Source organism: Neltuma alba, unplaced genomic scaffold (genome assembly GCF_004799145.2).
Source record: "Neltuma alba isolate B1F8T4 unplaced genomic scaffold, ASM479914v2 tig00003662_pilon, whole genome shotgun sequence".
Taxonomy (NCBI): Eukaryota; Viridiplantae; Streptophyta; class Magnoliopsida; order Fabales; family Fabaceae; genus Neltuma; species Neltuma alba.
The window spans coordinates 30,879-58,253 of record NW_021633374.1 but is presented as its reverse complement, the minus strand read 5'-3'; the positions used below and the strand labels follow the sequence as shown (position 1 = coordinate 58,253).

The 27,375-nt window shown below is 35.9% G+C and overlaps 4 protein-coding genes and 1 pseudogene across 4 annotated transcripts; 2 read left to right on the top strand and 3 right to left on the bottom strand.

Moving 5' to 3' along the window:
• LOC114742136 (succinate--CoA ligase [ADP-forming] subunit alpha-2, mitochondrial-like) lies at positions 1 to 6,629 on the bottom strand. The gene is made up of 7 exons (XM_028930399.1): positions 6,302 to 6,629; positions 5,297 to 5,506; positions 4,621 to 4,791; positions 3,974 to 4,097; positions 2,085 to 2,146; positions 1,633 to 1,714; positions 1 to 539 (listed from the first exon to the last, which is right to left on the bottom strand). The coding sequence occupies exons 1-7, from the start codon at positions 6,521 to 6,523 to the stop codon at positions 400 to 402; spliced, it is 1,011 nt and encodes a 336-aa protein (XP_028786232.1). The 5' UTR covers positions 6,524 to 6,629; the 3' UTR covers positions 1 to 399.
• Positions 6,630 to 9,218: 2,589 nt separating this feature from the next.
• On the top strand, positions 9,219 to 11,241 carry LOC114742137 (polyubiquitin). Its single transcript, XM_028930400.1, has 2 exons — positions 9,219 to 9,280; positions 9,956 to 11,241. Exon 2 carries the CDS (start codon positions 9,956 to 9,958, stop codon positions 11,099 to 11,101), a length of 1,146 nt encoding a protein of 381 aa, XP_028786233.1. The 5' UTR covers positions 9,219 to 9,280; the 3' UTR covers positions 11,102 to 11,241.
• A 646-nt stretch (positions 11,242 to 11,887) lies between these two features.
• LOC114742139 (plastid division protein CDP1, chloroplastic) lies at positions 11,888 to 18,797 on the bottom strand. Its single transcript, XM_028930402.1, has 12 exons — positions 18,461 to 18,797; positions 17,637 to 17,750; positions 17,372 to 17,509; positions 17,158 to 17,262; positions 16,941 to 17,063; positions 15,413 to 15,781; positions 14,646 to 14,741; positions 14,196 to 14,309; positions 13,775 to 13,840; positions 12,924 to 13,688; positions 12,447 to 12,637; positions 11,888 to 12,303 (listed from the first exon to the last, which is right to left on the bottom strand). The coding sequence occupies exons 1-12, from the start codon at positions 18,734 to 18,736 to the stop codon at positions 12,222 to 12,224; spliced, it is 2,439 nt and encodes an 812-aa protein (XP_028786235.1). The 5' UTR covers positions 18,737 to 18,797; the 3' UTR covers positions 11,888 to 12,221.
• A 1,826-nt stretch (positions 18,798 to 20,623) lies between these two features.
• On the top strand, positions 20,624 to 23,604 carry LOC114742138 (DNA-binding protein RHL1-like). The gene is made up of 8 exons (XM_028930401.1): positions 20,624 to 20,944; positions 21,356 to 21,466; positions 22,021 to 22,107; positions 22,233 to 22,438; positions 22,626 to 22,701; positions 22,888 to 23,112; positions 23,375 to 23,419; positions 23,569 to 23,604. Exons 1-8 carry the CDS (start codon positions 20,624 to 20,626, stop codon positions 23,602 to 23,604), a joined length of 1,107 nt encoding a protein of 368 aa, XP_028786234.1.
• Positions 23,605 to 24,136: 532 nt separating this feature from the next.
• On the bottom strand, positions 24,137 to 27,116 carry LOC114742141 (probable metal-nicotianamine transporter YSL7; annotated as a pseudogene).
• Positions 27,117 to 27,375: the final 259 nt, after the last annotated feature.

Here is a 27,375-nt window from a genome sequence, read left to right as displayed (position 1 = left end):
TGATACATGCACCTTCAAAGCATCATAAATGAATTGGCTTGATAACAGAAGTGCAATGACAGAGATCGCCATAACTTACCCAGACGCACAAAATTACAAAGCAAACAACCTTGCAGAAACAGCAAGTTGAAGTCATTTAAAATTCATCACTAAGGGTGTGAAGGGTGTACAATCCATCACCAGGGAAACTGGAGATGACTGGGTGTGGTAAAAAAATTTTTTTAGTAGCCTCGAGGTCCTAAAATATCTTTTATTTTAACTTATCTCTCCTTGCTCAGAAGGGCAAAAAAAAAAGAAGGAAAAGAGCCAATATAATCCACAAGAATCAAGTGTTTGCAACTTGTAGAAAAACCAAAGGCTTTGATGAAACTAAATGAAGTCAGATGTCCAAAACTCAAACTACTCAGCTAGGCCCCTCTGCTTGAAAACGTCTAGCATGGCAGCTCCAATTTTTGCAGGGGACTCCACCACTGTGACCCCAGCTTCCCTGAGAGTCTTGATTTTGTCTTGTGCAGTGCCCTTACCACCTGATACAATAGCTGCAAAAGCAAAGGCAAGCAAATTGTTGAAGTGCAGTTACTATCAAACAGAATACAGCATAATGAAGAACTAACTAATTAAATACAGCATAATGAAGAACTAACTAACTAATTTTGAACTGATAACTCGTCTATTACTCTTAAGCATACAGAAAAAAACTTAGTCATATATCTAGAACAAGAATTTATTAATTTTTCCCCAAAAAGGGCATTTTGCTAATAGCCCTAGAGAAAAACAACTTGTGTGAAACACATATTAGACCAACACATTTGCACAAATAAATTGATAGGATCCAAGGAGGATAGAAAACCTACTCTTGAGAATGTGCAGTCAAGGAGGGAGACATACTCTTTCTTAAATACCAAATCAAGCAAATCGCACTACTCGGATGTTAAAACATATACTATCCAGTCCCTATCATCCAATAGACCTTAATGATACCAAATGGTAGAACTAAGGCATCTCATGTTACTTGATATGAGACTTGAGCATCCCATGCTACCCAGCCCCTATCATAAATCTAGCTTTCAGTTCAGCCAAACTGAGTTTTCCAACTTGATAGTGGTTAGGCTCTACCCAGAATATTAATACACTGTCAATTTTTCAAACTAATAGAAGTTGCCTACATGAATTCTGTTTGCCATGGTAAGTCTTGAGCTTACAATTTTCTACACGACCCTAACTCCTATAAATCATATGACCATACCAGGTGAAGTTCAATCACTAATTCATTGACAATTGTAGAATGTTACCCAGGTTTGACAATTGATGGATATTACCTGACTCCAGGTACAAATTTTGATCTTCATCAACCAGAGGTAACCAAAAAGTAAAAGGGAGATTTAAATGAAAATAATGTAAAAATGGTTGGCAAAAGCAACAAAAAGTAGCATGTTATGCAAATAAGGTTGCCTCATCTAAGAACAACAAAAGGTATTGATTATCATAAGGACAGTCAATTAGACCGAATCTCTTCTTACAGATAAAAAAGAAAAATTCAACAAATTTAATTATTTATCATAGCGGACATCATGCATTAAATATATTTGCTATCAAATGCCAAGAGAAACAAAACTTCACAAGAGGATTTACCTCCAGCGTGACCCATACGACGACCAGGTGGAGCAGTTAATCCAGCAATGAATGCAACAACAGGCTTTTCAGTACCGCTTTCCTGTATTGTCACTCACAAAATCAATTTAAGAATTCATGTGCAGATATATTAACTAGTTAACTAAAATATAATAATAAATATGAGCACCTATGTTTCTCTTTTACTATAGAATAAATAGTAGAGCCATGTATATCATCAATTAAACCATCAACATAAAGAAGATTTAAATTCTCTTCACCAAATAAAAAAAATGACATATACGAAACCATGTTTACAAGCTTTCCCAACAAAATTACAACTACATCTCCCTCCAGAAATATAATAGATGACTTATTTTCCTTTAACACAAGAAAACCACCATAGTTAAAACATATAACTGATGTTATGCATAAAGAACAAAATTTTATGCACCAATGTCATAAAATCAAACCTTAATTAATGCAGCAGCATCTTCTTCTGCCGTCCCTCCTATCTCTCCTATAAGAATGATACCTGAAATTTTTTTTTTTTTGGGGGGGGGGGGAGGGGAGGTTAATGAGTAATTTTTTAAAAAAAAAATTAAAGTATACACGGTAATGCTTAAGCCAAAAGGGAAAAAAAGAGTATAAACAACCAAACAAACAAACAAACAAAACAGGTTATAATATGATAATTCAACCTAACAAGCAAAAGACATAGGGTCAAAGGTTTGAGCTCATTACATGTCATACGACCTAATCCAGTTAACATACACCAAAAAAAAACTACTTTTCAAACATACTCATGTGCTTGAAAAGCATTATTACCTAACCTTATGACATATATAAGAAATTTCAATGTGATGAATAGGGCCAAGTTGCCAGGCAAAATATGATTTATGTCCTTTCCTTCTCTTTACCTATTTCCCAAAAGACAGAATATTCTATGCCAAGATAAAAGATTTACTTCCAATGTAGTCTTCAACAAGAAGTTATCCAGAGTGGATGAAATTATATAATTTGGTAGTTCATATGGCTTAAGTACGAGTGGATAGCTGTCCTTATACATCTGCCATGGTTTTTGCAAGCAAGCATTAAACAGACTACCAGCCAATTCAGGGTACCATTTCTCCATGCATAAGCATATAAAATGCTCACCTAAAAATAGCTATAACTCAACAACAACAAGCCTTATCCCACTAGGTGGGGTCGGCTACATGAATCACACGACGTCATCGTGCTCTGTCAACAACCCAGTCCTTAGATATGTCGTTGACTAGAAGGTCTCGTTTAATGACCTCATTAAGCGTTTTTCTCAGTCTTCCTCTACCACTTTTTATGGGACTCCATCTTATTTGATCCACCCTCCTCACCGGGGCCTCCAATGGCCTTCTCTGCACATGTCCAAACCATCTTAATTGATTTTCAATCATTTTCTCTTGCATAAGTGCCACACCGACTCTTGCCCTGATATTTTCATTTCGAATCCTATCTTTTCTTGTATGACCACACATCCTTCTCAACATCCTCATTTCTGCTACCCCGACTTTGTGCTCTTGTTTTCCCTTTATTGCCCAACATTCACTACCATACAACATAGCTAGTCTTATCGCAGTCCGATAAAATTTTTCTTTAAGTTTCTCAAGTACCTTCTTATCGCAAATAACTCCAATAGCTTTCCTCTACTTTAACCAGCCAGCTTGTATTGTATGAGAAACGTCTCCATCAATTTTCTCATCCTCTTTTATAATGGATCCTAAGTATTTAAACTTTGGTACTTGAGGAATGATTTGATCCCCCATCTTCACCTCCAAATCCCCATTGCCTTGCCTGCCCCCAAAATCACAATGCATACATTCCGTTTTGTTCCTGCTCAAGCGGAAACCTTTCGACTCCAAAGTCCTCCATAACTCCAATCTAGTGTTAATCTCTTCTTTTGTATAAAAATAGCTATAACTCAACACGTCCTAAGATACAAAAACCAGGTATTTACATATAGTTAAATAAAACATACTATCCAAGTGGATCAAATGTTTACTATACACTCAAACTGCACTTCAATATTCAAATTAACATTTATTCGCTCAGTCACCTTGAAGGATCAAACTGTTCCTCCATTTGAGAAAAATTACACAAATTTTTACAACAAATGCATAATCTGGAGAGAAAAACTGTCTCAACCCAGGCTCTACAAGTGCATGCATTATCAAAATTCTGTTTCTCAGGGCAATAAAACATATAAAGAACTTAAACACTTAAGGGATAACAGACCACTTTAATGCATATAACACCCAGATCCTATAAAATGGACTTTTTTCATACTAATGTTCAATTTATCAGGCAGCAACATGTGACAAATTACCTTCTGTCTGAGGATCTGCTAGGAACTTCTCAATGCAGTCTACAAAGTTTGTTCCATTGAAGGGATCTCCCCCTATACCCACACAAGTAGATTGTCCAAGGCCAACGGCAGTTGTTTGGAAAACCTGAATATTTGGAAACAAATACGTCGTCGATAATTTATCCTATTATATACGGAAAATGGCATCTCTGTAAACGGGGAAAAATTTTAAAGGTACAGTTGATAAAAAAAACTCTAGGGAATAAGCCTATCATATGATGACAAACAAGCATTCCTGGTTTTGGAAGAAGTTGTATGATGGTTGATGCTTCTATTTCAGGTGTGCAATATTCAGCAAATAAAATAATCCAATGAAGCCTAACATGCGAATTGTTGTGTTTCAACTCTGCAGTAGGAAGAGCCAAGCCAGTTCTAGATGTTAAGAATACAGAACTTTTTTTGGGCCTCCATAATATAGAATTGACTACTATACAATGTGCTTAAATCTTCTGCTTTGGATATAACTGATAAGCATTGTCCCTTAAAAGGAAAATCTATTAAAACAAACATACAAAAATCAGTCTCATAAGGTATTTATAGTGCAGCAATGAAAAGAGCAGCTCCGTTAATGAGTTCTCCTGAGTCACGTAATCAAAATGAGGGCTCACCGCTTCATATGTCAAGGTACCAGAGCGAGAAACAATTCCAACCCTTCCAGGCTTATGAATATAACCAGGCATAATTCCAATTTTACACTCCCCAGGCTTAATTATACCAGGACAGTTTGGTCCTATCAATCGAGTTTTGGATTGCTTGTTAAGAGCAGCTTTCACTCGTACCTGAAATTACAAGATATTTAGTTCAGTGCCATACATATAAACATACCTTTCTCTGAGATCAAGTGCCATTCACATACAAAGGATAAACTACCGTGCACTACTACCCAAGTCCGAATAAAAAGCCATTGTTATGCAATACATTAGATTGCTGTATAGATCAGTTCAATAAATAGAAATAATCTCAACACAGTTATGCAGTGGCCATCTAATCTCACATAAACAGACAGCCTAATACACAAAAATATACACACCCAACCCGAATCATCCAAATGGAAACATTGTAAGGCCATACTTATGCATTAGTTATATATATAATCATAATTAATGAGAATCACTAGAACGATGTAAGAAAAGAAATTATCTAACAATTAATACTCCAAATACGTGGTTTGGTTTAAATAAGCACCAAATAAAGTTTGCAGGTCAATGCAGAAATAATAATTCTCAATGCCATATAAGAAACTCAAGCCTGAAACATAATTGTCCGTCATAAAAATGAAATTACCATATCATGTTGAGGAATTCCTTCAGTAATGCAGACAACAAGATCCAACTCGGCTTCCATTGCCTCCATAATGGCAGCTGCAGCAAATGGTGGAGGAACATAGATGACTGAGGCATTGGCCTTAGTTTCAGCTTTTGCTTCAGCAACAGTGTTAAACACAGGAAGTCCTAAGTGTTCTGTTCCGCCTTTCTTTGGAGTTACACCACCCACCTGTTTAAGCAACATTGCGTCAGTGGAATGAGAGATGGCTGCTTATTCGGCAACCAAAAACAATGAGACACACAAGCAGACACATGCGGACATTAGATACATTATTCACACCAAATCAACTTCTGAATCCGTTTGTGCCCAAAGCTGCGAGTGCAACAAGAACAAAGTAAAGAATCTAATTAAAGTAGTAGAATACATACATCTATTTTCAACAAGTTCGCCCATCCGTTAAGAACAATTCATACTTATAAAACCCCAAATAAGTCACTATTTTCAGTGACAGCATGGCTACTGGGAACCCAAAAGAGGTCCTAAATTTCCACACCCGGGAAGGTACTTGAACGCTCAGGTTTTCATGCCCAGAACCCTTGTTGCATACAGGCTTCCTATTTGAGTCGTGATATAAATACGTATTCAGCCAAGGACAGGCCACTAAACTTCTTAGAAAGTTCTGAAACAGTTGGCTGCAATTACAATCAGATTCAGCAAGGCCTTGCGTTTACTCGAGCAAACAAAACATAAGTGGATAAGTATAATGGAAACATTACTGAAGCCCAATGAAATCAAATGCATGACAATTCAATTCCCATTAGAAATTCCGAAAGTCTCGGAATTCAGCACTGTGATCAGCAGACATAACCAACAAAAAATTATTTTCTAAACATAAATAAACTCCACTAGAAGAAAGGCCTGTATAGCCCACCAGACACAGGCAACGTGCAACCACACGTCACAAGAATATTGAAACGAACATAGCGTAGAATTTACATAAACACCGCAGAGGAATTAAGGTACCATCTTGGTTCCGTATTCAATGGCTTGTTCGGTGTGGAAAGTTCCATTTTTACCGGTGATGCCTTGACAAATGACGCGCGTGTTTTTATCAGCGAAGACGGCTGGAGGAGGTGGCGCAGCCGCCGTATAATGGCGGATGTGAGAGCGAGAAAATAGTGGCAATGGAGAGGTTTTGCGTGACAAAACGGAGCCGATTAACTTGACTACGTCCTTGCGACCCATCGTCCCCTGGGGCGTGATTCGCCGCTCCAACGTTCGCTAGCTGTTACAAGTTTACAACACAATGCTCGTCCTTCAAGACTCCATATTTTTCATTTTCTTGACGAGCTTTTTACTTTAGGGCACGCGGCTTTCGCAGAATGAAAATTTTGAAGGAAAAGGTGCTCAAAGGAATAAGGGCAAATGACATCAAAGGACCCAAAATTTCAAAAGCATTAAAAATAGTGGAAACAGACAAAAACAAACATGAAGGCTACGTTTGGATATCCTATGAAGATGAAAAAAGTACACGAGAAAGTGTGTAACTGACTTTTTTGGCTTATTATGGCTCAGAAAATTTTTTCTAACTAACTTATAGAAGAAAGTAACTTTTCCAAATGACTTATGAAAACGCAATCTGAATTAACTTTTCTAACTGATTTATAAAAAAATTGTACAAAACATACAATCTAATTAGTTATGTGATTTCATTTACTTTAATTAGAAACCAAATGAATTTTAATTTATACTTATGTTTGTCCATTATGTATATTTAATTAATTATCTACAATGTGTTTTCAAATTTTTCTCCATAACAAATATTTTTATTTTATAATTTCACAAATAAACTATTTATATTTTATCATAATGATTTTACGTATTTTTTTAAAGTATTATCACATTAAAAACATAAAATTTTAAACACTACTATTTAATAAAGTCTATGTCCTTTTCAGTCATTTTATAACTAAACTAACTTTTCTATTAATAATCCAAACAACTTTCAATTTTTTCAACTGACTTTTTATAAATACCTATCTAAATATAAATCGTATTACACTAACTGATTTTTACTCTAATTTCAACTACAAAAGTTAGTTGGATTAGAAGTTAGTTTTGCCCAATGTCAATCTAAACACACCCAAAATTGCTAACTAGCAGAAAGATTGAAGAAGAAGGTTAGTGAAACAGCTTCTTGTTTAGAGTAAAAATAATTACTATTTTAAATACATGAAATTAGTTTTTTTTTTTAGAGAAAGATTAAAAAAATTAGATTTTTCAGAGAAAAATAACATGTAGCAACTTTTTAAAAGTAGTCTTTCAGCACTGAAGATTATAATTATAATACTCCTCCAGTCCTTAATATAGGACCTAATATAGAGTTGATTTTGATTCTACATATAAGACATATTTCTTATATTTATTAATTTTTCCTAAATTATCACTATAGATACTCCATTAACTATGACCAAGTAGAAGAGGGAGAGAGGATATTAAGGAAGATGATCGTGGGATTTTAAGAAAAATATGTCATATTTTTTATAATTAACTAACTTTTATCTAACTTTCTTAATATAATCAAATTAGTTAAATACGTTTTATATTCAAGGTCGGAGGAATAACATTTATTTTTGTAGAGAAGATAACTTTTATGAAGCAAAGTAGATTGAAATACTCATGGAATAAAGTTTGATAATTAGTGAAATATTTCATTTGGACGTCTCTCTTGAAATTAGGCATGATAATTCTTCTCTAGAAACATTCACTTCTCTTGAATAAAAATCATCAATAAAATAATTTACCTCAAAATTATATATAAAGCATCTAGCTTGATCACATTTTAATTATGTTTGATGAGCTTATGTATATCAATACAATTAAGCATATATGCTATTTATATTATTAATACTCAGTGATATTAGATCATTGAATTCCTAAAAAAACTACTATCTTCAATCTTAATTATAAAATTTTGTTTATAAATGAAATTTGAGAAGGCAATATTCTCTCATCAAATTATATCTGTTTTTGGGGGGAAAAAAATTAAAGCAGATGGATTAGTTTAGTTTTATTGTTCTAAATTATTTCCACGCCTTTTTGTAATCTATCAAAGCCATGCAAAAATTTTGTTTATATTCATTAACATACCAATTACCAAACCCCATTTCCTTCTCTCTTTTTTTTTAGTATTTATTTTTATTATATTCTCGTCTCCATTTTTATTTGTACATATTTCTTTTTATTTTGACCTAAATATATTAATATGTTTTATTATATTTCTTTGCTTTTTTGGCCAACGTTTTTATTATCTTTCTTTGAAATAAAATAAGGTCTCACTTTTGAAATTAAAAAAAAAAAGTTTGCTGACTTTCTCTCAGAACGAGTTTTGGAGAGCCAAATTTACATCTTTCAAATTAATTAAAACTATACAGTTTACATCTAATATCAATTTATTTTTATATTTTTAACAGTATTTATTTTAAATATCAGCTCACTGCCTCACTCTAAGAAATTAAGTTGCAGTCAAGTTAAAAGTTAAAGAATCAAATGACTGATTTTCTCTATATTATATGTAATATAAAAATCATATGTTCATATGATATTAACTATTTGAAATCCATCTAAGATATGTTTTATTATAAGATACGATTTAAATTTTAATTCCAATTTAATTTTGAATTTATTTTATACGCTAAATGGGTAAATTTCAACATACCAACATGGGCCGTACTGTACAGCCCAAAAACAAAACCTCAGGGCTAAGGCAGAGTACAGTACGTGCTGGATTTTTTTTTTTGACCAGCACAATGCGTGCTGGATTAATCTAGGGCTTTCCACACGCGTACCCTCTTACGTGTCTTCGTGCGTCGCGCGATGGTTCTGCGGTGATGAGGCTCAGTATTTTATCTTTATAAATAGAGCTACACGAAACGCTTTCTTCATCACATCTCCATTTAATCAATTTCCGGAAGCAATCAGGATCATCCACAATCTCTTAAGGTTTGTCTTCAACCCTATGGTTCTTGCCGGTTATGTTTAAGATCTTTGATTTGATTGATATGTGTTGTTATCTTTCCATTACTTTGTAATTTCTTGATTTCTCGGTTGCGGAACTACGTAGATGATATATTTCTTGTGTTCTCTGAATTCCTTTTGTTTCTCTCGTTTGATCTGTTGGGTTTGTTGTTTTATGGCTAGGGTTTGAACGAAGCCCCCTTGATCGATTTAGGGCTTCTGAGTTTTATCGCGTTTCATGATTTTTTAGATTTTTATCTGTTTGGAATTATTCAATCTTGATGTGAGTTATTGGGTTTCGTTGCTACGTATACGCGCGGAGATTCAATTGCCTTTAGTGTTTGGATTTGTGTTCTTTGATTGAAGTTTTTGGGTTACCGACTTGCGATCACGATCATGATGGCACTTCTTCTTTTCCTACAGTAGAATTGTTGAGTTTTCACGCAACAACTTATGCTAAAATTAATATTTTTGTTGAATTCGATTGTTTATTGACGTCTCAAATCTTAACTGACGTTGGATCGGAATCTCATGGCGCGAAGGAAATTCCTTTGTTTTTTATTTATTTATTTTTGCAAGTAGAAAATTCTGAGAATTTTGGGAAGTTTCTCTTTGTCCATTGGGATCATCATGTTGATTGATTGCTTAAATTGACGTCAGATGCAGATCTTTGTGAAAACCCTTACCGGTAAGACCATCACCCTTGAGGTTGAAAGTTCCGATACCATAGATAATGTGAAGACAAAGATCCAGGACAAAGAAGGCATCCCACCAGACCAGCAGCGTCTCATATTTGCTGGAAAGCAGCTTGAGGATGGCCGAACTTTGGCAGACTATAATATCCAGAAGGAGTCTACACTTCACCTTGTTCTTCGGCTTCGTGGGGGAATGCAGATTTTTGTCAAAACCCTCACAGGCAAGACCATCACCCTTGAGGTTGAGAGTTCCGATACCATAGATAATGTGAAGACAAAGATCCAGGACAAAGAGGGCATTCCTCCGGACCAACAAAGACTCATTTTTGCTGGCAAGCAGCTTGAAGATGGCCGAACCCTTGCTGACTATAACATTCAGAAGGAGTCCACACTCCACCTAGTGTTGCGACTCCGTGGTGGAATGCAGATATTTGTGAAGACCCTCACGGGAAAAACTATTACCCTTGAGGTTGAGAGTTCTGACACTATTGACAATGTTAAGGCAAAGATTCAGGACAAGGAAGGCATTCCTCCGGACCAACAAAGGCTTATTTTTGCTGGTAAGCAGCTTGAAGATGGCCGTACCCTTGCTGACTATAACATACAGAAGGAGTCCACGCTTCACCTGGTGCTGCGACTCCGTGGTGGGATGCAAATCTTTGTAAAGACCCTCACTGGTAAAACTATCACATTGGAAGTCGAGAGTTCAGACACTATTGACAATGTTAAGACTAAAATTCAAGACAAAGAGGGAATCCCACCTGATCAGCAAAGGTTGATATTTGCTGGGAAACAGTTGGAGGATGGAAGGACTTTGGCGGATTATAATATTCAGAAAGAGTCTACTCTTCACCTTGTGCTGCGACTCCGTGGTGGAATGCAAATCTTTGTGAAGACTCTTACTGGGAAAACGATTACATTGGAAGTTGAGAGTTCAGACACCATTGATAATGTGAAGTCCAAGATTCAGGACAAAGAAGGAATCCCGCCGGATCAGCAGAGGTTGATATTTGCAGGAAAGCAACTGGAGGACGGAAGGACTCTGGCTGATTACAATATTCAAAAGGAGTCTACCCTTCACCTTGTTTTGCGTCTCCGTGGTGGCTTTTAAAGTTAGGTGTTTCGCAATGTTTATGAAATCGTTCTACGCACTTAAATTTAGTAGTACTTGTCTTGCTAGGGTCTGTACTAGTACTTGCTCAGATCAGAACCATCTCAGTATTTTGAGAAGAATAGAATAAAGTTTTCTTGGAGTTCCATGTGTTGTTTTAGCTTCCGGACGATTGCAGTGTAGTGTGGTACATGAAATGGCAAAGACCTGTGTGAAGTTTGTTGCTGCGTGAAATGTAGGAGCTCGGGTAACAAATTCTAAGATAAATTCCATGAGAACTAAATAAGTAGTTATTTATGTTCTTAATAGTTATGGTTGAGAGTATTCACTCGTAATACTTTTACTTTTTTGTGAAATTAATATTTACTTAATATTTAATTTTTAATAAATTTTATGATTTATTTGGTTTGTCGAAAGAAATGATATTTTAATGAGCTTGATTGAAAAACGAATTGAACAAAAAAAATTGAGATTGAAAAGTTTGATTGATTTGTTTTCCTTTTTACATATTCTTTCTATTAAAATTTTACCGCCTTATTTGTCCTTTTTTTTTTTCAAAATTAAACTCATTAAAAATCTTTTCCTCGAGTCTACTGAGGATTAATATCCTCAGGCATAGCAGGGGTAATTGATTCGTTGAAGTGAAAAGGATTCGGAAAATATTAAAACATATTTCACACGTTCTCAATTATTTTGCTTAGAATCATACTAACGTTTAACATCTTAACTATTGCCTGGCATCAAAATATTAAAGATAAAAATCATTTCAAACTAGACAGCATGGCGAATAGTGGAGGCACAAAACTAATAATCCAACAACTTGGTTGCAGAATTACTTTTGTTAACACTAGAAAAAATGAGGAGAAAATTGCTTGTTAAACCTATGCATGCATCAATCAATCAGGCCTTTACAAGTAATCAGGAAGCACCAAGGGGGAAAAGGACAAGGTAAATCAGTTTTCTACATGATGTACAGTGAAAAAAGTAAAGATATTATAATCTGCCTATGCTTGGATCAGCTTCAAATTTTTGTTGAAGGCTCTAGAAGTGAGAATTTGGAAAAGAGCCATGTTAGCAGAAACATTAACTATCTGGCGTGTCATAGGAATAGACCTTGATATTAGGGTACTTCTATAGTGCCTTCGCAGAATTTCCATCTTCCATCATCTTGTCTCTTCAGCACGTACTTAACTAGGTAGGTGCTGCAATCAAGAAAAACAAGGATGATAATAAACAAAAAGGGCAAAATCCAATAGAGGCACAGAAATTCGAGACATATGTGTCCAGCCATGGACAAGGTATACAAGATTAATTAATATCTGAGTATCGTGCTATTTCATTTTACCTATAGTAGTTAGGATTATCTTGCTGAGAAGCATCAACAAGCTCAGCTGCTTCTTCTAAGAGGCTTTCTATTGTTGCCATTTCTTCTCCATTCCCATCTGCTAAAATGTCAGCTCGCAGGACAGACACTTTGAGCAAAATAATCCTCCAATAACAAGACTTTTCTCTTGCTGTGTCAGCCAAAGCTTGCCACTGTCAAAGCTAGCCAAAATTAGTATGGATACTCAACTTTCTTCGCCCTTTTCATTCATCTGTATCTCAGCCCTCAATGAAACAAAGAAATTTGACGTAGTTCCAAGCATTTTACACGAGGTATGTTATCCATTACTAACAAATAAGAAATTGGATGGATAATGGATACCAAAAACATGTAACAGCTAAATTATTCATAATATGGAGGGGTAATGACGCATTCAGTGATGCTGAATACGTAAGGCAGCATCAATTAACTTGGCAGTCCAAGCACAACATGAATTACCTGAGCAAGCATTGACTCATCAAGAACTTGAGCTAGACTATGAACTTGGTGGTTAGGTCCCAAAGCTTCAGCTTTGACAGTTTGCCATTGCTTAATTAGAACTTCTGCTTCTTCCATAGGCATTGGCCTCTTATTAATAAGGGAGGAAGGTGATGTAGAAGCTGGCCATGAGCCACGTCCATTTCCAACATCTGACTGATGCATAAACTTTATCATTGCCAGAAGTCTCTTCAGTCCGTCGGTAAATTTACTTCCCTTTATATAAGCGGATCCTACATTGTGGTCCACAGAAGAATCTGCTGTCAACACAATGTTACCGTTGGCTCTAGCAGAAGCCCAATGAGAACCAGCTTTTTCTTTGCTTGAGTTCACTCCTAATAACTTGAAGGAAGCAAATACAACGCAACCTAGAACTGTAATATATGTTATTCTTCCAAATATGTGTGCATGACTAGAGTAACTATCCCAAAATCCATTGCGATGACTGCCAAGGCTCCTTTTCAACTGAGCAGGTGACTCACTAAGGTTGCTCCCATTGTCCTTCTTGCCAGACAGCAGTGAACTCTGCAAATCAGTAGGAGTCAGCTGCTTGACAGCAAACCCTAGATGAGAAGAGTTCATATATGAGCGAGGCTCTTCAAAGTCTCTCCGTTCTAAAGCTACAGAGGCCGAGAGAGGTCTACGACCTATTGTAGACAAGGTCTCTGGACCTCCTCTACTTCTCTTGCTTCCAGTGGTTTTCTTTTCAGCATTAAAGAAATTGACCTGCAGAGATGTCCACCATCCATGAGGAGTGTTTTGTCAGAACTAAAGCAACTAATTTTTCTTTTGCCTGCTATAAATGATCTCACCAGTGATGAAGAACAGTCTTGGGTATCTGGAAATGAAGCAAGCACAGAATCCTTCAGCCACATTTCCTGCTCAAATTCAGTGGGTAGTGTCAGATTAGAAATAAGAAATTAAAAAAAAAAGGTCATCACTAACTTAAAGGTAAGGAATGTAATAAAGCTCTCGAAGCACATAGCTCACTGTTACATCTTCCATAGTGAAAGAAAAGCAATTGAACATTGTATAAGTCAACAATGATTAGAAGTTTCATGCATCAAACATATGGAATGCATACGTCATCAAGTATATTCTCAATTGAGGCTAGACCTCAGTTATCCATCTAAAGGATTTCCAGTACATGTGCTGCAGGGAAACAACAATGATAACATAAAGAGAAATACCAATGGAGGCCACACACACACGCACAGAGGGAGAGAAAGATACCAATGATAGATTACTAGCAGATACATCCACTATAGCCTTCCCTGAGACTGAGTTACTAGAACTTGAGTTCAGCTCAAGCTGCTTCAGTTGTTTAACTGCCTCAGCTTCTGTGCCCTAGAGATTAAAAGAACTTCATTAAACTTATGTAGATATTTCAGGGAGAATGTGAAATTAAAGATTAATTTCATCTTCGCTAAAAGCAAGATTCAAAGTGTTTAATGACAAAGAAAAAAGCTGCTTATCATCAGAATTAAAATGACACAATACACCTTTACTCTTGCCAACAGAAACAAGATTATATTTCAATGGAATTTTTCAATACAGCAACCACAAATGAAAGCAACCAGACAATAAAAATAACAGCAAACTCCAGAAAGTAACGGAACTGAAACCACTAAAAGCCAGACTTATCCAACTCCTCTTCCACGGCAAGACTAACAAATGACATACCTGACCAAGGAGGAAGAGGCAAAAAGCTTCTTCATATTTCAAATCAACGCCATCTGAAGCTACCAAACATTCACATATATTTTTTGCCTTATTAATCTGCGTGAAAATATTTTAAATAATTAATTTACACCAAAACTAGGAGCAACAGGGAGGGTAAAAAAAATGCAAAATAATCAGATATGATATGACATAAATAGTAGAAAGGGGGTGATTATTTTATCCCATACAGCTTGGGATTAAATCAATTTGTTCCCCTAAAGTGTAAAGTGCTTCATTCGAATCCCTTTAATTTCTAACACTTAACCACCATGGAATTTCAATATTAACGTTTGAAGATATGATCACATGAATGGTGAAAAATTGCAGTTTATTTTTTAAAGTATGCTTCACTTCATTAAAATACTGTATTAAGATGATATCTTGAAAATAAATTTGTCCACTGAATCCCAGCAATAGCCCCAACACACTAGGACATGTTCTAGATACGAGTGAAGAGGACATTTAACAATGAAGTAGTACAACGGGTACAATCATGTTTATTTTTGTTAAAAATTGAAAATATTACAGGGTGGTTAAGTGGCAATTGAACAAATCATAAGGCGTTAAATGACACATTAATAGAGAGCATGCTGATTTTGGGCCAAGCTACAAGAGGTAAATGGTAGTTTACCCTGGAGATTAGTATTAAATGTATTCATGCTATGGTAGACTACATGGGGAAGAGAAAGATATCCAAATAATCATGAAGCTTCAGAAAATCGTATTACCAAATCCTTTTGCTTTCTTGAAAATCCAAGTGCCACATGAGCTATAAAAGCCCTATAGAAACAATTTGAATCGATAACCACCCTCTGGTTCTGTGATTCAATTGTCTTCTTATTCTTCCTTGTTGCAGCTAAGTTATCCCAGGGAAGAAGATCAACCATCTCAGCAGCCAGCAACCTGCTGAAGGCTTGGTTTAGGAATGAAGGCCAATCCTCAACTTGACATGAAGTTTCAACATCAAGACCCTGTCTCAGCAACTCACGCAAAGCTGCAATTGCTCCTTGTCTGCGATCAGCATATTCAGGGGTTTGTGGCATGCTCAATAGTTCCAATGTGCAAGCAGGTGCGAGCTCCTCAAGAGATTGTTCAATCTAGAGATTAAGCACAGAATAATTTACAAGTAAAGACAACAGAGACCTTTAATAGCAATGAGAGCTAATGTGATTAAACGTTCATGGTAATTAGTCATAGATTTGTATTGATTTTATGCTCAAAATCATATATAAAATGAATTAAATTTGTATATTGATATCAAGTATAAACATCTAAATAATTAATGGCTCAGATGTATTTTATTTGACAATTAACAATTAAGATAACTAAATAATTTAATGTTATATTAAATCTTCTAGGATGAGGAAATTAAGTAATAATTATTCGATAATTTGTAACTTTCCACTGTTTAATTCATTATGGGGATTAACATTGATAGCAATTTCATATTTCTGGCTGTGAAATCTCTTACGGAGATAGTTATTCAAATCACACTTTCGTCTGAACAAGACACCAAGCAGCCCCAAACACATTATTATTCATGATCTAGCTGTTTTTTCTAAACCCATAATGTTGACAAGAAATAGGAGATCCATTTAACACTGAAAAAGAAGATTCTGCGACGAATATATTAACTTGGATAAAATTAATAAACATTACATTGGTGTTCACATAATTATAGAAGCAGGTGTGAATAGTATGAATACAACGGCCTAAGAAAAATATGAATAAAATGGTATCGTTGTCTCTTAAATTGTTTCAATATGTGCAGTAAACATTGCAAATGCTCCTGCAATAACAGCCAAAAAACATAAGCAAGCAAAGAGGATAGCGAGGAAGATTGACAAAAATATGATGGCAGAGATAATTAACAGTAACATAGGAACACACAAATTAGAGAAGCACACCAAAATGATAAATTTATAATAATATCAGGGATTCATGGAGGATGGCCAAAGCATCAGGAACCAGACTTTCTTGTTGAATAATTGCTAGCAAAATTACCTAACCACAGAGTGTAAATAAACATTTTCTCTGCCAAGGAAATTATCCTAGACGTAAATGAATGTTCCAAAGAGCATGATGATGTCTTGCAATCACATCAAAAGAATCAACGATTGTTTTCTTCTTCATCTTTTCTTGGGCATGGTGGTTAAAGTCAAATCTTTGTCTTGTAATATAAGCTTCATGTAGAACAACAAATCAACACCTAAGGGAATTAAGCAATAAATTTAATGTAAAGAAGATGTGTCTTACCTGTGATAGCAATGTCATTTTCGCTAAAGATGGTCTACTTCTTAGAAGACATTGAGCACGAGCAAGAGCTTCAAAACCTTGAGACACTTTGTTCTTCTCAAAGCCAATCTTTGCAATCGCACACTTCAAAAAAGCATCTATCATTAGGAAGCGTGCACGAGAATGCTTCTATAAAATTCCAGATTAAGTTTCCGACCTCCCTGTTGACATTGATTACCTCAGCTAGAGCCATAGAAAGAAGCAAATCATGTACATATGGCTTGGCATCTTGATGTTGGAGACCTAAACGTCCAATGTCAAGCACAAGCTGTGATTCTCCAACCTGTATCGAAATAACAGAAAACTAGCAGTCAAAAATCTTCAGATAGAAAAACTATTGCACACGAGACATATTTAAGATCTGGAGTAACTGGAACATATGTCATGTCTACCTGTTGAAGAAGGCAAAGAGCACCAGGAAACCAAGACCAAGGAATACGTAGTGAAGCTTTTGGGGGAATCTTTTCTTTTAGACTGCCAGCATATTCTGGTTCAAAAAGAAGCTTATCCCTAACATCCATTAGAAGATCCTACAAATCAATTATAATATCGTAAGAAGAAAAACAACACAGATAACTGTGTGCATCTGTTTAAGACCAAAAAGTGCAAAAGAAAGGGGGGAAATATCACAAAATATAATTGACATTATTTATCTACCTGGCGAGATACAACAACATCCATGGTGTAACCTTCTTCAATATCTGCCTTTTTCAAAGCCATGACTGACTTAACAATTTCATCTTTCTCAGCTTTATCAGGAACTCCAATTAGCTGCAACATAATATGAAGCAAGTTGCATAATAAACATCTGAAGAGGAAGAGAGTTGGCATGGATGGGGTATTAAAAGGTGGACATTTGGATATTTTACAAATGCTTTACTTTAAAGTCCAAATTTAAACTTGAAATCATACAACTCAGCACAGCTACTGAAACCACTCATCCCCTGCACCCAATCCACAATCATCCCATGCAAAATCTAACATGAAAAGCGGCTATAGGAACAAGATGAAAAGTTAAGAGATGCCAGTGAGTATATTCTATCTCACATTCTCTTACTCATCGAAGATATCTTGGTAGATCCTGTGTCTAATAAGATCGGGAACCAATTTTCTAAGACCAAGATTCCATGCACGTGAACATGTCATTGGAAGGGGAACACCATCCTAATATGAGAACGTCGCATAGTATTTAATTACCATGAAATCAAAACTCCAGAGGTGCTGAGTCGAAAACATGGTTTTGCGATTTACAAGACAAAAACTACTCATAATTTTAGACAAAACCACGTTGTGACCAAATCCAACGGATTCCCAAACACCTAAATGTCTTCTGTTCGCAATAAGTTAAGAATGAAGACAAGAAGAATTACTGAATAGTTAGGACACAAAATATGACTGAACCAACCACGTAAATTTTTAAGAAAACGGGTCCATAAAGAAAACAGAATCCTAAAAACAATTGTCAGAAAGAGGTTAATCACCTGGTAGCAGGTAATTGGGATTTCAATCGTGGATTTCGTCTGAGCATTTTCGACAATGCGGGTATCAACTGCATTCAATCTCCTCTTCCCAGTCACAATATCAGTCCTCTTCGCTTGTGACCCTATACAAAGAATCGAACCACAAAACCCAGAGCCATATTCTGCAGGGAAGTCCGAAAGGAAGACCTTATGATCTTCTTGGCATTTGACATTATAATTGAATCGAGAAATGCAATATAAAGAGGGAGCGATCAGTGCAGCACTAGCAACAGCCATGAGCTCTCATCCCAGAACCAAAACCCTAAAGCAGCACTAGTAGCGATCAGCTTCAGTGTCGTTTTCCGTTAATTGGGGTTCCCAGAAACGCTGCATTGGGGAAATTTTGTGAACTTCTGATTCAGCAACCATGGAAGCTAGTGTGGACTCTGGATGAGAAGAACGGAAAAATCAAGGCGAAGATCGATATGGAGCTGAAGCTGTACGGGGCTTAGGGGATTACATGAGACTACCATGCAATTATTTGATTTGCCCAGTTTTGTAACTGTGTAGACTGTAGAGTAGATTTCCCGTAGTAGTTAAATACCGTTTGCCTTTTTTTTTTTAAAAAAAAAGAAAAAGCTAAAAATAGACGTCATAATTTAAATAGTTATTCTTTTTCTTCTTATATTGTGAATGTAATAAGAAACCATGCAAAAATTTTTTAATGAATGACATTAAAAAAAATTCAAACTAATCAAAACGTCAGAAAATCTTAATTTTGTTTTAATGAATAAAATATTAAGCACTATGAAATTTATGATAAGTTTTGTGATGCAACAATAATATTAATTTAATTTTTTAATTCAAAAACTAAGTTGATAATTTTGAAAAGTTTTATTTGTATTTTTTTAAAAAAATGAATGGTTTGATCCATAGAGAGAAAAAGAGAATTTAAAAGTTTTTTTCTCACCTGGGTCAGACACAATATGTATTGTTCTGTGATGTTATTAGTTGATTAAACATTTGATAGGGCATTATTTTTATTATTCTTTAACGAAGATGCGAGTAACAAAATTATATTTGTTTATTTTTTCGCTTTTCTTACTTTTGATAATTTTAAGCATGAAATGAATATTTATATTATGAAATTAGGTTTCTTGTGGTAAAATATAATAGAGAGAGATAATTAAATTTTTTAAAAAATGTATTATATTAGCATTTTAATATTTAAATCGAAATCCTATCCATGCGTGTACATGAAAGGGTTGAAATATTATAACCTATATAATGGTCGGGAAAAATTGACTTGTGAATAATAAAGTTCTTGTATAGTTAATATTTTTTATAAAATTTATTTTATATTTATATTTTATATGGATAGGTATGTAGCCTTTTTTTTTTTTTTCCTTTTGCTAAAGACATGTACAATCTAATAATAATTTTAAGTTTTTGTAACATTACAAAGTTTAGACAAAACTTTACAAAGAAAATAACAGAATATTTTTATTTATGAAAGTTTCGTGTATAAAAAACCCCCTTCCAATGCAAGGAGGTTTGCAATTTTTTTCAAGCATAGAATTTTATTTTTTATTTTGGAAGAACATTACAGATTGAAATTGTTGAGATGCTTTCATTGTACGTCTTTTAAAAAAAAATCAGTATTTTGTGAAAATGGTTTTCCATTTTTCAGTAAACGAAAAGAGTCCCTAACTCATTATTTAGTGCCACTAGCTTATTCAACTGACAGTCAAGTTTGTTTCTTTCTGTTTAAAGGTTGCTGGATAGATATTCGTTATCTAAAATAAAGTATATGAGGTATGGTTCTCCAAATCCAAAGGGGGGGAAAAAGGAAGTATTGACGTGAAATTTGCACGCACCTGCTTAATTTACAGCAGAGCAACTTTAAATTTGTATTCGTAAATTATACCCTTTTAGCCTTAAATATAAATATAAATATAAGGCTGAATTTATAATATAAATTACGTTACAAAATAAGTTTTAGAATTACATATAAATAATTAAACAATAACAAAATTTGATAGGAAAATTAAGAATAAAAACTTATTCTAGTTTTCTTCCTCCCCGAAAAAAAGTTGTTTCCCGCCACTCAGCGGAAGAGCCGAGCGTGAGTGCTTTTCCTGATCCTGGGACCAGAGACTTGTTCTACAGAATCACGAAACAAGAATGGCAATCCGGCGTTGGAAGAAGAAGAATGAAGCGCGTAAGGAGCTAAATCCAGAAGCTGCAGAGCGCCAGAGGCTCAAAAGATTGGCCTTCTCTAATGGAGTAATTTCTGAGATCCCAGCCAAAGCCTCTCGTCGTCTCAATCCTTCAAACACAGTGCTTAAGCACCTCGGCAAAGACATTGTGAAGAAATCCCAGCGAAGGAACAAGTACCTCTTCTCATTTCCAGGTCACATTGCTCCCATCGGCCGCGGCGGCAAGATCGGTGATCTCAAGAATTTAGGAACAAAAAACCCCGTTCTCTACGTCGATTTCCCTCAGGTTTTTCAACGCTTTCCTTCAACGCATTTTGTAGTTTCAATTGATGCATTTGCTGTGTTTTTGGTTCCTACGGGTATGAGAGCGGAAGTCGTAACGTGGACATTGGACTGCAAATTTTCTCAGCCTTCAATTCGAATCACTATTTGTGGTTGCAAGTTTACAGCGTGAATACGCTTACTTGGTCATTTTTAAGAGCATTTTAAAGATGGCCGCTGATTTATTAGTGCATGTTCCTATATGCTTGTTTGGTTTGGTGGATAGAAACCAGAGTGTAAAAGAGGAAATATATATTTCTTTCATTATTTTTTATTTTGGACCATCTTGAGCACTCTATAAATTTGAGAAGTGTGAAAATTTGATTTTCTACAGTAGATCAACTGATCTGATTCATATTTACTTCCATTTTTTCAGGGCCAAATGAAGTTATTTGGAACAATCTTATATCCAAAGAACGGATATCTAACTTTGCAGTTCTCCAGAGATGGAAGGAATGCACTGTGCGAGGATTATTTTGATACTATGGTTGGTTTACTTCCCTTCTTGACTATACACTTTTCTCTTCCGAACCGCTCTTTCCGTTTCAATTTTAACTCTGAGAGCTACGAAGTGGATTACGGAAGTTAACAAACAAGCTCGGCATTCTGATTTGGATTCAACATCGACAAAAATTGTAAATCTGCTGATGCAGGCATGAATTATGCTTGCAGCGATCAGGTGAAACTGTAAGATTGCATTCTCTGTAATTTGCATTTATCCCTTCCCAACGCGCCTCTCAGGCCTCGGCAGATGTTTGTGCATGTAATAATCAGGATATGTGTTTTGAGAATCTGAGCTGATATCTTTCGCCTGCAAATCGCCGGGGGGGGGTATTTTCCTTAATTGTATCGCAGTTGCAATCTTTATGGGTTTGACAACTCTGCATTTTTCTTCCCTTTGACAATTCTGCATTTTTCTTACGCTCATCCTCTTGTGGCTTGTTATTGTTCCTAAACTAACAGTAATGGGCTATCATTCCATTCAACTTCTTCCCGCCAACCAAACCCGTGTTTGTTATTCACAATATCTAGATTTCCCAGATTCTATTTTCAGATGCATGGTGGATTGGGAGGAAAGATGAAAACCCTGAAGAAACTAGACTTGATTTTCCAAAGGAAATGTATGAGGTAAACGTTGTTGATCAATGACAGTTGCGTACGGCTATATGAGAAGCAGCTTTTACTTCCTCTTATACGGAATGAGGAATAATGAGAGTAAAGTCTTTTAAGCTGATTCTTGACTTTTTTTCCAGGGACAACAAGCTGACTATGAGTTTGCAGGTGGAGCTGGTTCCGCATCCGCAGCCACTCAACGTGCTGCCAAAAATAAGATGCAGCATGCAAAGGAGCACCCAGAGACACCTGAAAATTATATGTCGAAGAGTGAAGACATCTTGGAAGATGCGAAGGAGGTGGTTCCAGTTCATCACTCAGACAGACCTTCTGGAAAAACATACAAGTATTAGCCTTTTCATCACTTAGATCTGATCTCCAGCCATGAATTCATAAGAAATTTATATTCCCGGTTGTCTTAAGGCATTATGTCTAATTAAATTACACTAAGTTTTTTAAACTGACCTGGCTGGCTTAAGTTGAAATTTGTCATCTGAGACGGAAATGCATACTTATTTGTTTTGCTGTTTTAGATTTGCGGAAATTTCTTCTGGTTTGGATAGTCCTGATGTTTCTGTGCTCAAAAAAGAGGTGGAAGCTAAGACTGCTGTGAATGATCGTAGTAGTTTAAATATCCTTATAATTGATTTGTTAGAGAATTTCAGCAACTTTTTCTTTTGGACTTTATTTTAAGCCTTGAGGTCTTTGCTCACCAATTTACATGTATTATCAGAAACACACTGACTTTACATTGTGTTTTTGGTGCAACTCTACGTTATTAACCTTAATTCATAGACACAGAAAGAAAATCCATATGCTCTTGCAGTTGATCTTGGTCATGATAACGCTTTGAGAGGAACTCGAGACCTTCGGAAGAATAGAAAGTATGCTTCGGGATCTAAGTGCAAGAAACTGCTTGAATGTTCTTTGATGGCTCCATCTGAAGAAGTCTTGTTTCGTAATCGCGCTTCACTTGTTCAGTCTACCATATCCACGTTGTTTAGGAAAGTGGAGCAAGAGGTAAACTTTAAGAATACTAACATGGATATCAAATGCAACGTAGCTGTAAGGAGAAATGTTAGGACGGTTCACATCTCTTGCATATTTTATGAATTTCAACTATTTTAATGTCAATATTAAGCGAATCTTTAAGTATAAAATAACGTTGTGTAAAATGCCAAGGAAATAACTGACTTCGTTTTTGCCAATGGAAAAAGCCAACTTATTAGCGATGGTTATTGGAGTCAGGAATCTAACGCCGTACTCGTACATTACAATGTAGGCTGAAAATGATGATGACATTGAAGAATTTTCGAGTACTTCAAAGGTAGTTATTGATGAGATTTCGCATGCTGGCTTTCATAGGCATTCACCCTAGCGGCCACTAAACCCTTTTTTTCACAGTTGATAGTTTACAGCAGTAATAGACACTCCTAACCTGATATTTTCCATTGCATTTATATTTGTTTTATCTAGGAAACTGACGGAAGCGATGAAGATTGGACTCATTGAGAGCGTGATGTCATTTCCCTCGTTAAAATGGTTGAACAGTAACGGCTTTGCTGAACACGCCCCACTCTGGCTTATAAATGAGAAATACACACACACACACACCCCACCGTGAGTAGGAGATAGAATGAAATTCTTTTAACGTTTTCTTCTTTTTCATACTGGGATTCAATGGACAAGCTTATCTTCTTTGAGTGTTACGTGGGCAATCTATTAAAAAGTGAGAGAGCCACTACATATTGGTTGAGGCCTTCCATGGATATTAGAAGAAGAATTATGGAGGATTTAATGCTTTCCCTAAAATTACCTTTTTTTAAGAATAGAGGACATATATTTAATGGATATTTCATCTCGATTTCTTGCGACAATTAATTTTTGTTGACAATGATTGAGATCACGTGCCTACCCCACTCTAGTTGTATTGTTTTTCTTCTCTTACATTTAGACGTTTGTTCGAAACATGTTGACTAGGAAATTACTGAAGTTGGTGATTGTCAGTTTTGTCTTTGTGGAAGAAGATAAGTAAATGCTAATAAGCAGCAATAATATCATATACAGTGAAATTTATACGGAGTTTAGAGAAAGCATATTTGAAATCGAGATCTTCTAGAAACCTCAAATTACATAGTGCAATCTAAACTTGTGTACATATACTTTTTTTTTTTTTTTCCATGATATATCTGCTTTATAACATACCACTTTTTTTTCATTCTTCATATTTTAGTTGCTTCACCTATATTGGTGCCTGGCACATCTTTAACTTTAAAGTTCATAACTAAAAAAGGTGCTGTCCAACAGAATGACAGACAGTAAGGCATAAGATATTGATACCAAGCCAAACTTTGCCTCAAGAACCTAAAAACCCACCGCCCCTTTTATTTGTAGCTCTGGACAAGAACTTCATGCAAATTGTTCGCTTAATCCCAGAAGAGCAAGTATTGAAGCAGGTAGAGTCCATATTCCATCCCCACATATCAAACCAGAAGCAACTGCTGGCGCAAAAGTATCTACTTTGGCCTTGTTTACCTTCTGCCAAATGAACAATATCAGACTTCCTACACACGTCAATGGCAAAATATGGCCCTAAATAGAAAGGTATAGCTATTTCCATCAGAAATGGTATGAACCTCCCTCTCGCACCCATCAGGTCTTTAATAAAATTTATCAAAATGGCAGAGCCAAGGAAGACATAACACAGCAGGAGGTAGTTCTTTGGTAGAGATGAAAGCCCTCCAGCCCAAGGATGGCCATGTTCTTGTACAAAATAGCATATGGAGCAGGGTATCCACTTTTAGGAGTCCCAAGGTCATCAAGAGCTCTGTAGAAAACCCAAAAGACACAAGGAGAAATCACACATCCCATTGCAGTGCCAATTATTTGGCTCACAAACATGGAGCGTAGTGAAGCTAGGGTAAGGTAGCCTATCTTGAAATCTTGTGTGAGGTCAGAGGCTGTGGAGACGATATTCATCATCACTCTGCAGGCTACCGGGCCAGCAAGAATCCCACCATGTGATGCTCCAGCCCATGCTCCATTTGTGAATATGGCAAGCTTTCCATAAGTGGATGCAAGTGACCAATCTGTCAGCCACAACCATTAGCATTACAGAATGCTAAGGGTGGAGCTAGAATGTAGATAACCAACATGTAGTACCCTTTTAGCTGGAGAAAGATGTGTGGAAGAGTAATCACTGAGACAATGGGAATTGGAACATAGCCTGCAACTGTAAACGATGTGGGGATCTGATCTTTGAGAAAGAGTTGGGTGTGGTGCCGGAAATCGAAGGATTGCCGAGGACCTGAAGGAGAGTTCTGATCTACAACAGGAAGAACATTTTCCCGTCATTTGTCCCTGATTTGTTGATACAATCCAGTGATGGTATGGCCTAGCGTCTTGAAGAAGTTATACAAACCATCTCCCAGGATCATGGCTATGGCTATGAATATCTGAATTCAAGATCAATAGATAGTTAGTAAACATAGCGGCAAGAGCTGTTCAGGGCTTAGGCTGCTCAGTTATAGATTTGCACTTGGAGCCTCTTAGATGAGGGATTTTGTAATTTGTTCAATTGAGCAATTTGAGCTACCTAGATTTAATTTAGACAATTTACAGTTCTTTTTAAGTTTACAATGAGAAGTGTTTTTATCAGATTTATTTTTGCTTCCCTTATATATACATATCAACATAAATAACAAAGCATTAACAACGTAGACCATCCATATAAAACTTGGGTAACTCAAATCACTAAATTGAAACTTCAGACGATCTCTTAGTTTAGAAGATACAATTTCAGATACTGTTGGCTAGGTGAAGCCCAGACTTTATCCATAGGTTTCTGTCATCTTCTAGGATCTAATAATGAGCCAAAATTAAGATGCTTATCAAGAGGAATACAGACCAATAAGATGCTTTAAACCAAGAGACTTACCTTGTAACCTTCAAGATCTTGCATGTTGTTTTCGTCAAGGCCTGGAGGGGACCAATCGCCCAAGAAAGAATTCCTCGAAGCAGGAGTGATATATTGATGATACGTGGACAAATCATTCCCACTCCAATGTAGATTGTAGAAAAATCAAAGCAGAACCTGCAAATAACTAAAGGCTGAAATGAACTCACCTAATAGTTGAAGATGATGCTGCTCTAAAATTTACTTTTCCCCAATTAAATAAGTGTGTCATTAGAAAGGAAGGAGATGTGATGGCGTACTTGTATGCTTTCAGCCCCATTGAAGGGAAGGCTCGGAATCCATAATCATCAGAAGCAGTGTAGGACTACTGAAAGAAACCCCATATGAATTGAAAGTGATGAATTTTCCCGACACTTTCACTTGCTTCCTGGAAGAACAATTCAATTAGTTAGGATCAGTAACTTCTGCCCAACATTTGATTTTGTAATTTTTTTTTTGGCAGTGCCTTACTTTGCTAGTGTGGCTTCTTGAGCAGTATGGAAGCCGTTGATTAGATGTGCAGTTGCAGTCCCACTTGGATATGTCAATTTAAAGTCAGTGATCATAATCTGCAACATACAACAAAATATGAATTAAAAAAAAAAAAAAACTAAAGTGGTAAAGACATGAAGCATTATGCTGCTGAAGTAACTATAAAGAGATAGAGAATATGCAGGTTCTTATTTTAATTAAAGTATAATTATTGATGAGTTGATAAAAAAAGAAAGAGCAATTTTGCATCACACCTTCCTTAGAGGCACAACCGAGAAGAGGCCAAGAAAGCCAACAATAAAGAGAAATCCAAGTATCCATCCTATTGCTGGGTCCTTGAAATCAGTTTTGTTTGAAGATAGCTGGGCTACCCGTTCCCTCATTCCAAAGAGGTAACTCCAAAAGCCGCCTGTAATAGGCTTTCTATATCATATATTGGCATATCAAAGAATATATAAAATAAGTTTTGAACAAACTCAATCATATGATGCTGGAACTGTCAACAATATTCACTTGCTATGTTTTCTTTGTAGAATATGATAATAAATACTCCAAAACCTTCTCATTATAACTTCCAGTCTGGATCCTAGCTTGAGAGATGAAGAGTTAGTCATCAACAATAGAGATAAATTATATTAGGGACTAGGATATGTTGTGAAAGGAGATATTACTACTGAAGGCTATGCCAGAGGAGGCAACAATACAGGTCTCGAAAACAGTATTCTCCTGCCTTGTAAATGGCTGCCTTAACATGCCTGACTTACTCAAGAACTTAGTCCAAGTGTTCACAAAAAAGAAACCCAATAGCCCGGCAGAAACGTTAGGTGAAGGTATAA

What these genes read in the sequence shown, in the direction of transcription:
- LOC114742136 (XM_028930399.1), bottom strand. Translation starts at nt 6,523, where the DNA reads ATGGGTCGCAAGGACGTAGTCAAGTTAATCGGCTCCGTTTTGTCACGC. An exon ending in TTGAATACGGAACCAAGATG is followed by an intron (nt 5,507 to 6,301) that starts GTACCTTAATTC and finishes TTGCTTAAACAG; the next exon opens with GTGGGTGGTGTAACTCCAAA. An exon ending in TCGTATGGGTCACGCTGGAG is followed by an intron (nt 540 to 1,632) that starts GTAAATCCTCTT and finishes TTGCTTTTGCAG; the next exon opens with CTATTGTATCAGGTGGTAAG.
- LOC114742137 (XM_028930400.1), top strand. Translation starts at nt 9,956, where the DNA reads ATGCAGATCTTTGTGAAAACCCTTACCGGTAAGACCATCACCCTTGAG.
- LOC114742139 (XM_028930402.1), bottom strand. Translation starts at nt 18,736, where the DNA reads ATGGCTGTTGCTAGTGCTGCACTGATCGCTCCCTCTTTATATTGCATT. An exon ending in ATGTTGTTGTATCTCGCCAG is followed by an intron (nt 17,510 to 17,636) that starts GTAGATAAATAA and finishes ATTGATTTGTAG; the next exon opens with GATCTTCTAATGGATGTTAG. An exon ending in ATGAGTCAATGCTTGCTCAG is followed by an intron (nt 12,638 to 12,923) that starts GTAATTCATGTT and finishes TAGCTTTGACAG; the next exon opens with TGGCAAGCTTTGGCTGACAC.
- LOC114742138 (XM_028930401.1), top strand. Translation starts at nt 20,624, where the DNA reads ATGGCAATCCGGCGTTGGAAGAAGAAGAATGAAGCGCGTAAGGAGCTA. An exon ending in AGGATTATTTTGATACTATG is followed by an intron (nt 21,467 to 22,020) that starts GTTGGTTTACTT and finishes TAGATTTCCCAG; the next exon opens with ATTCTATTTTCAGATGCATG. An exon ending in AGGTGGAAGCTAAGACTGCT is followed by an intron (nt 22,702 to 22,887) that starts GTGAATGATCGT and finishes CTTAATTCATAG; the next exon opens with ACACAGAAAGAAAATCCATA.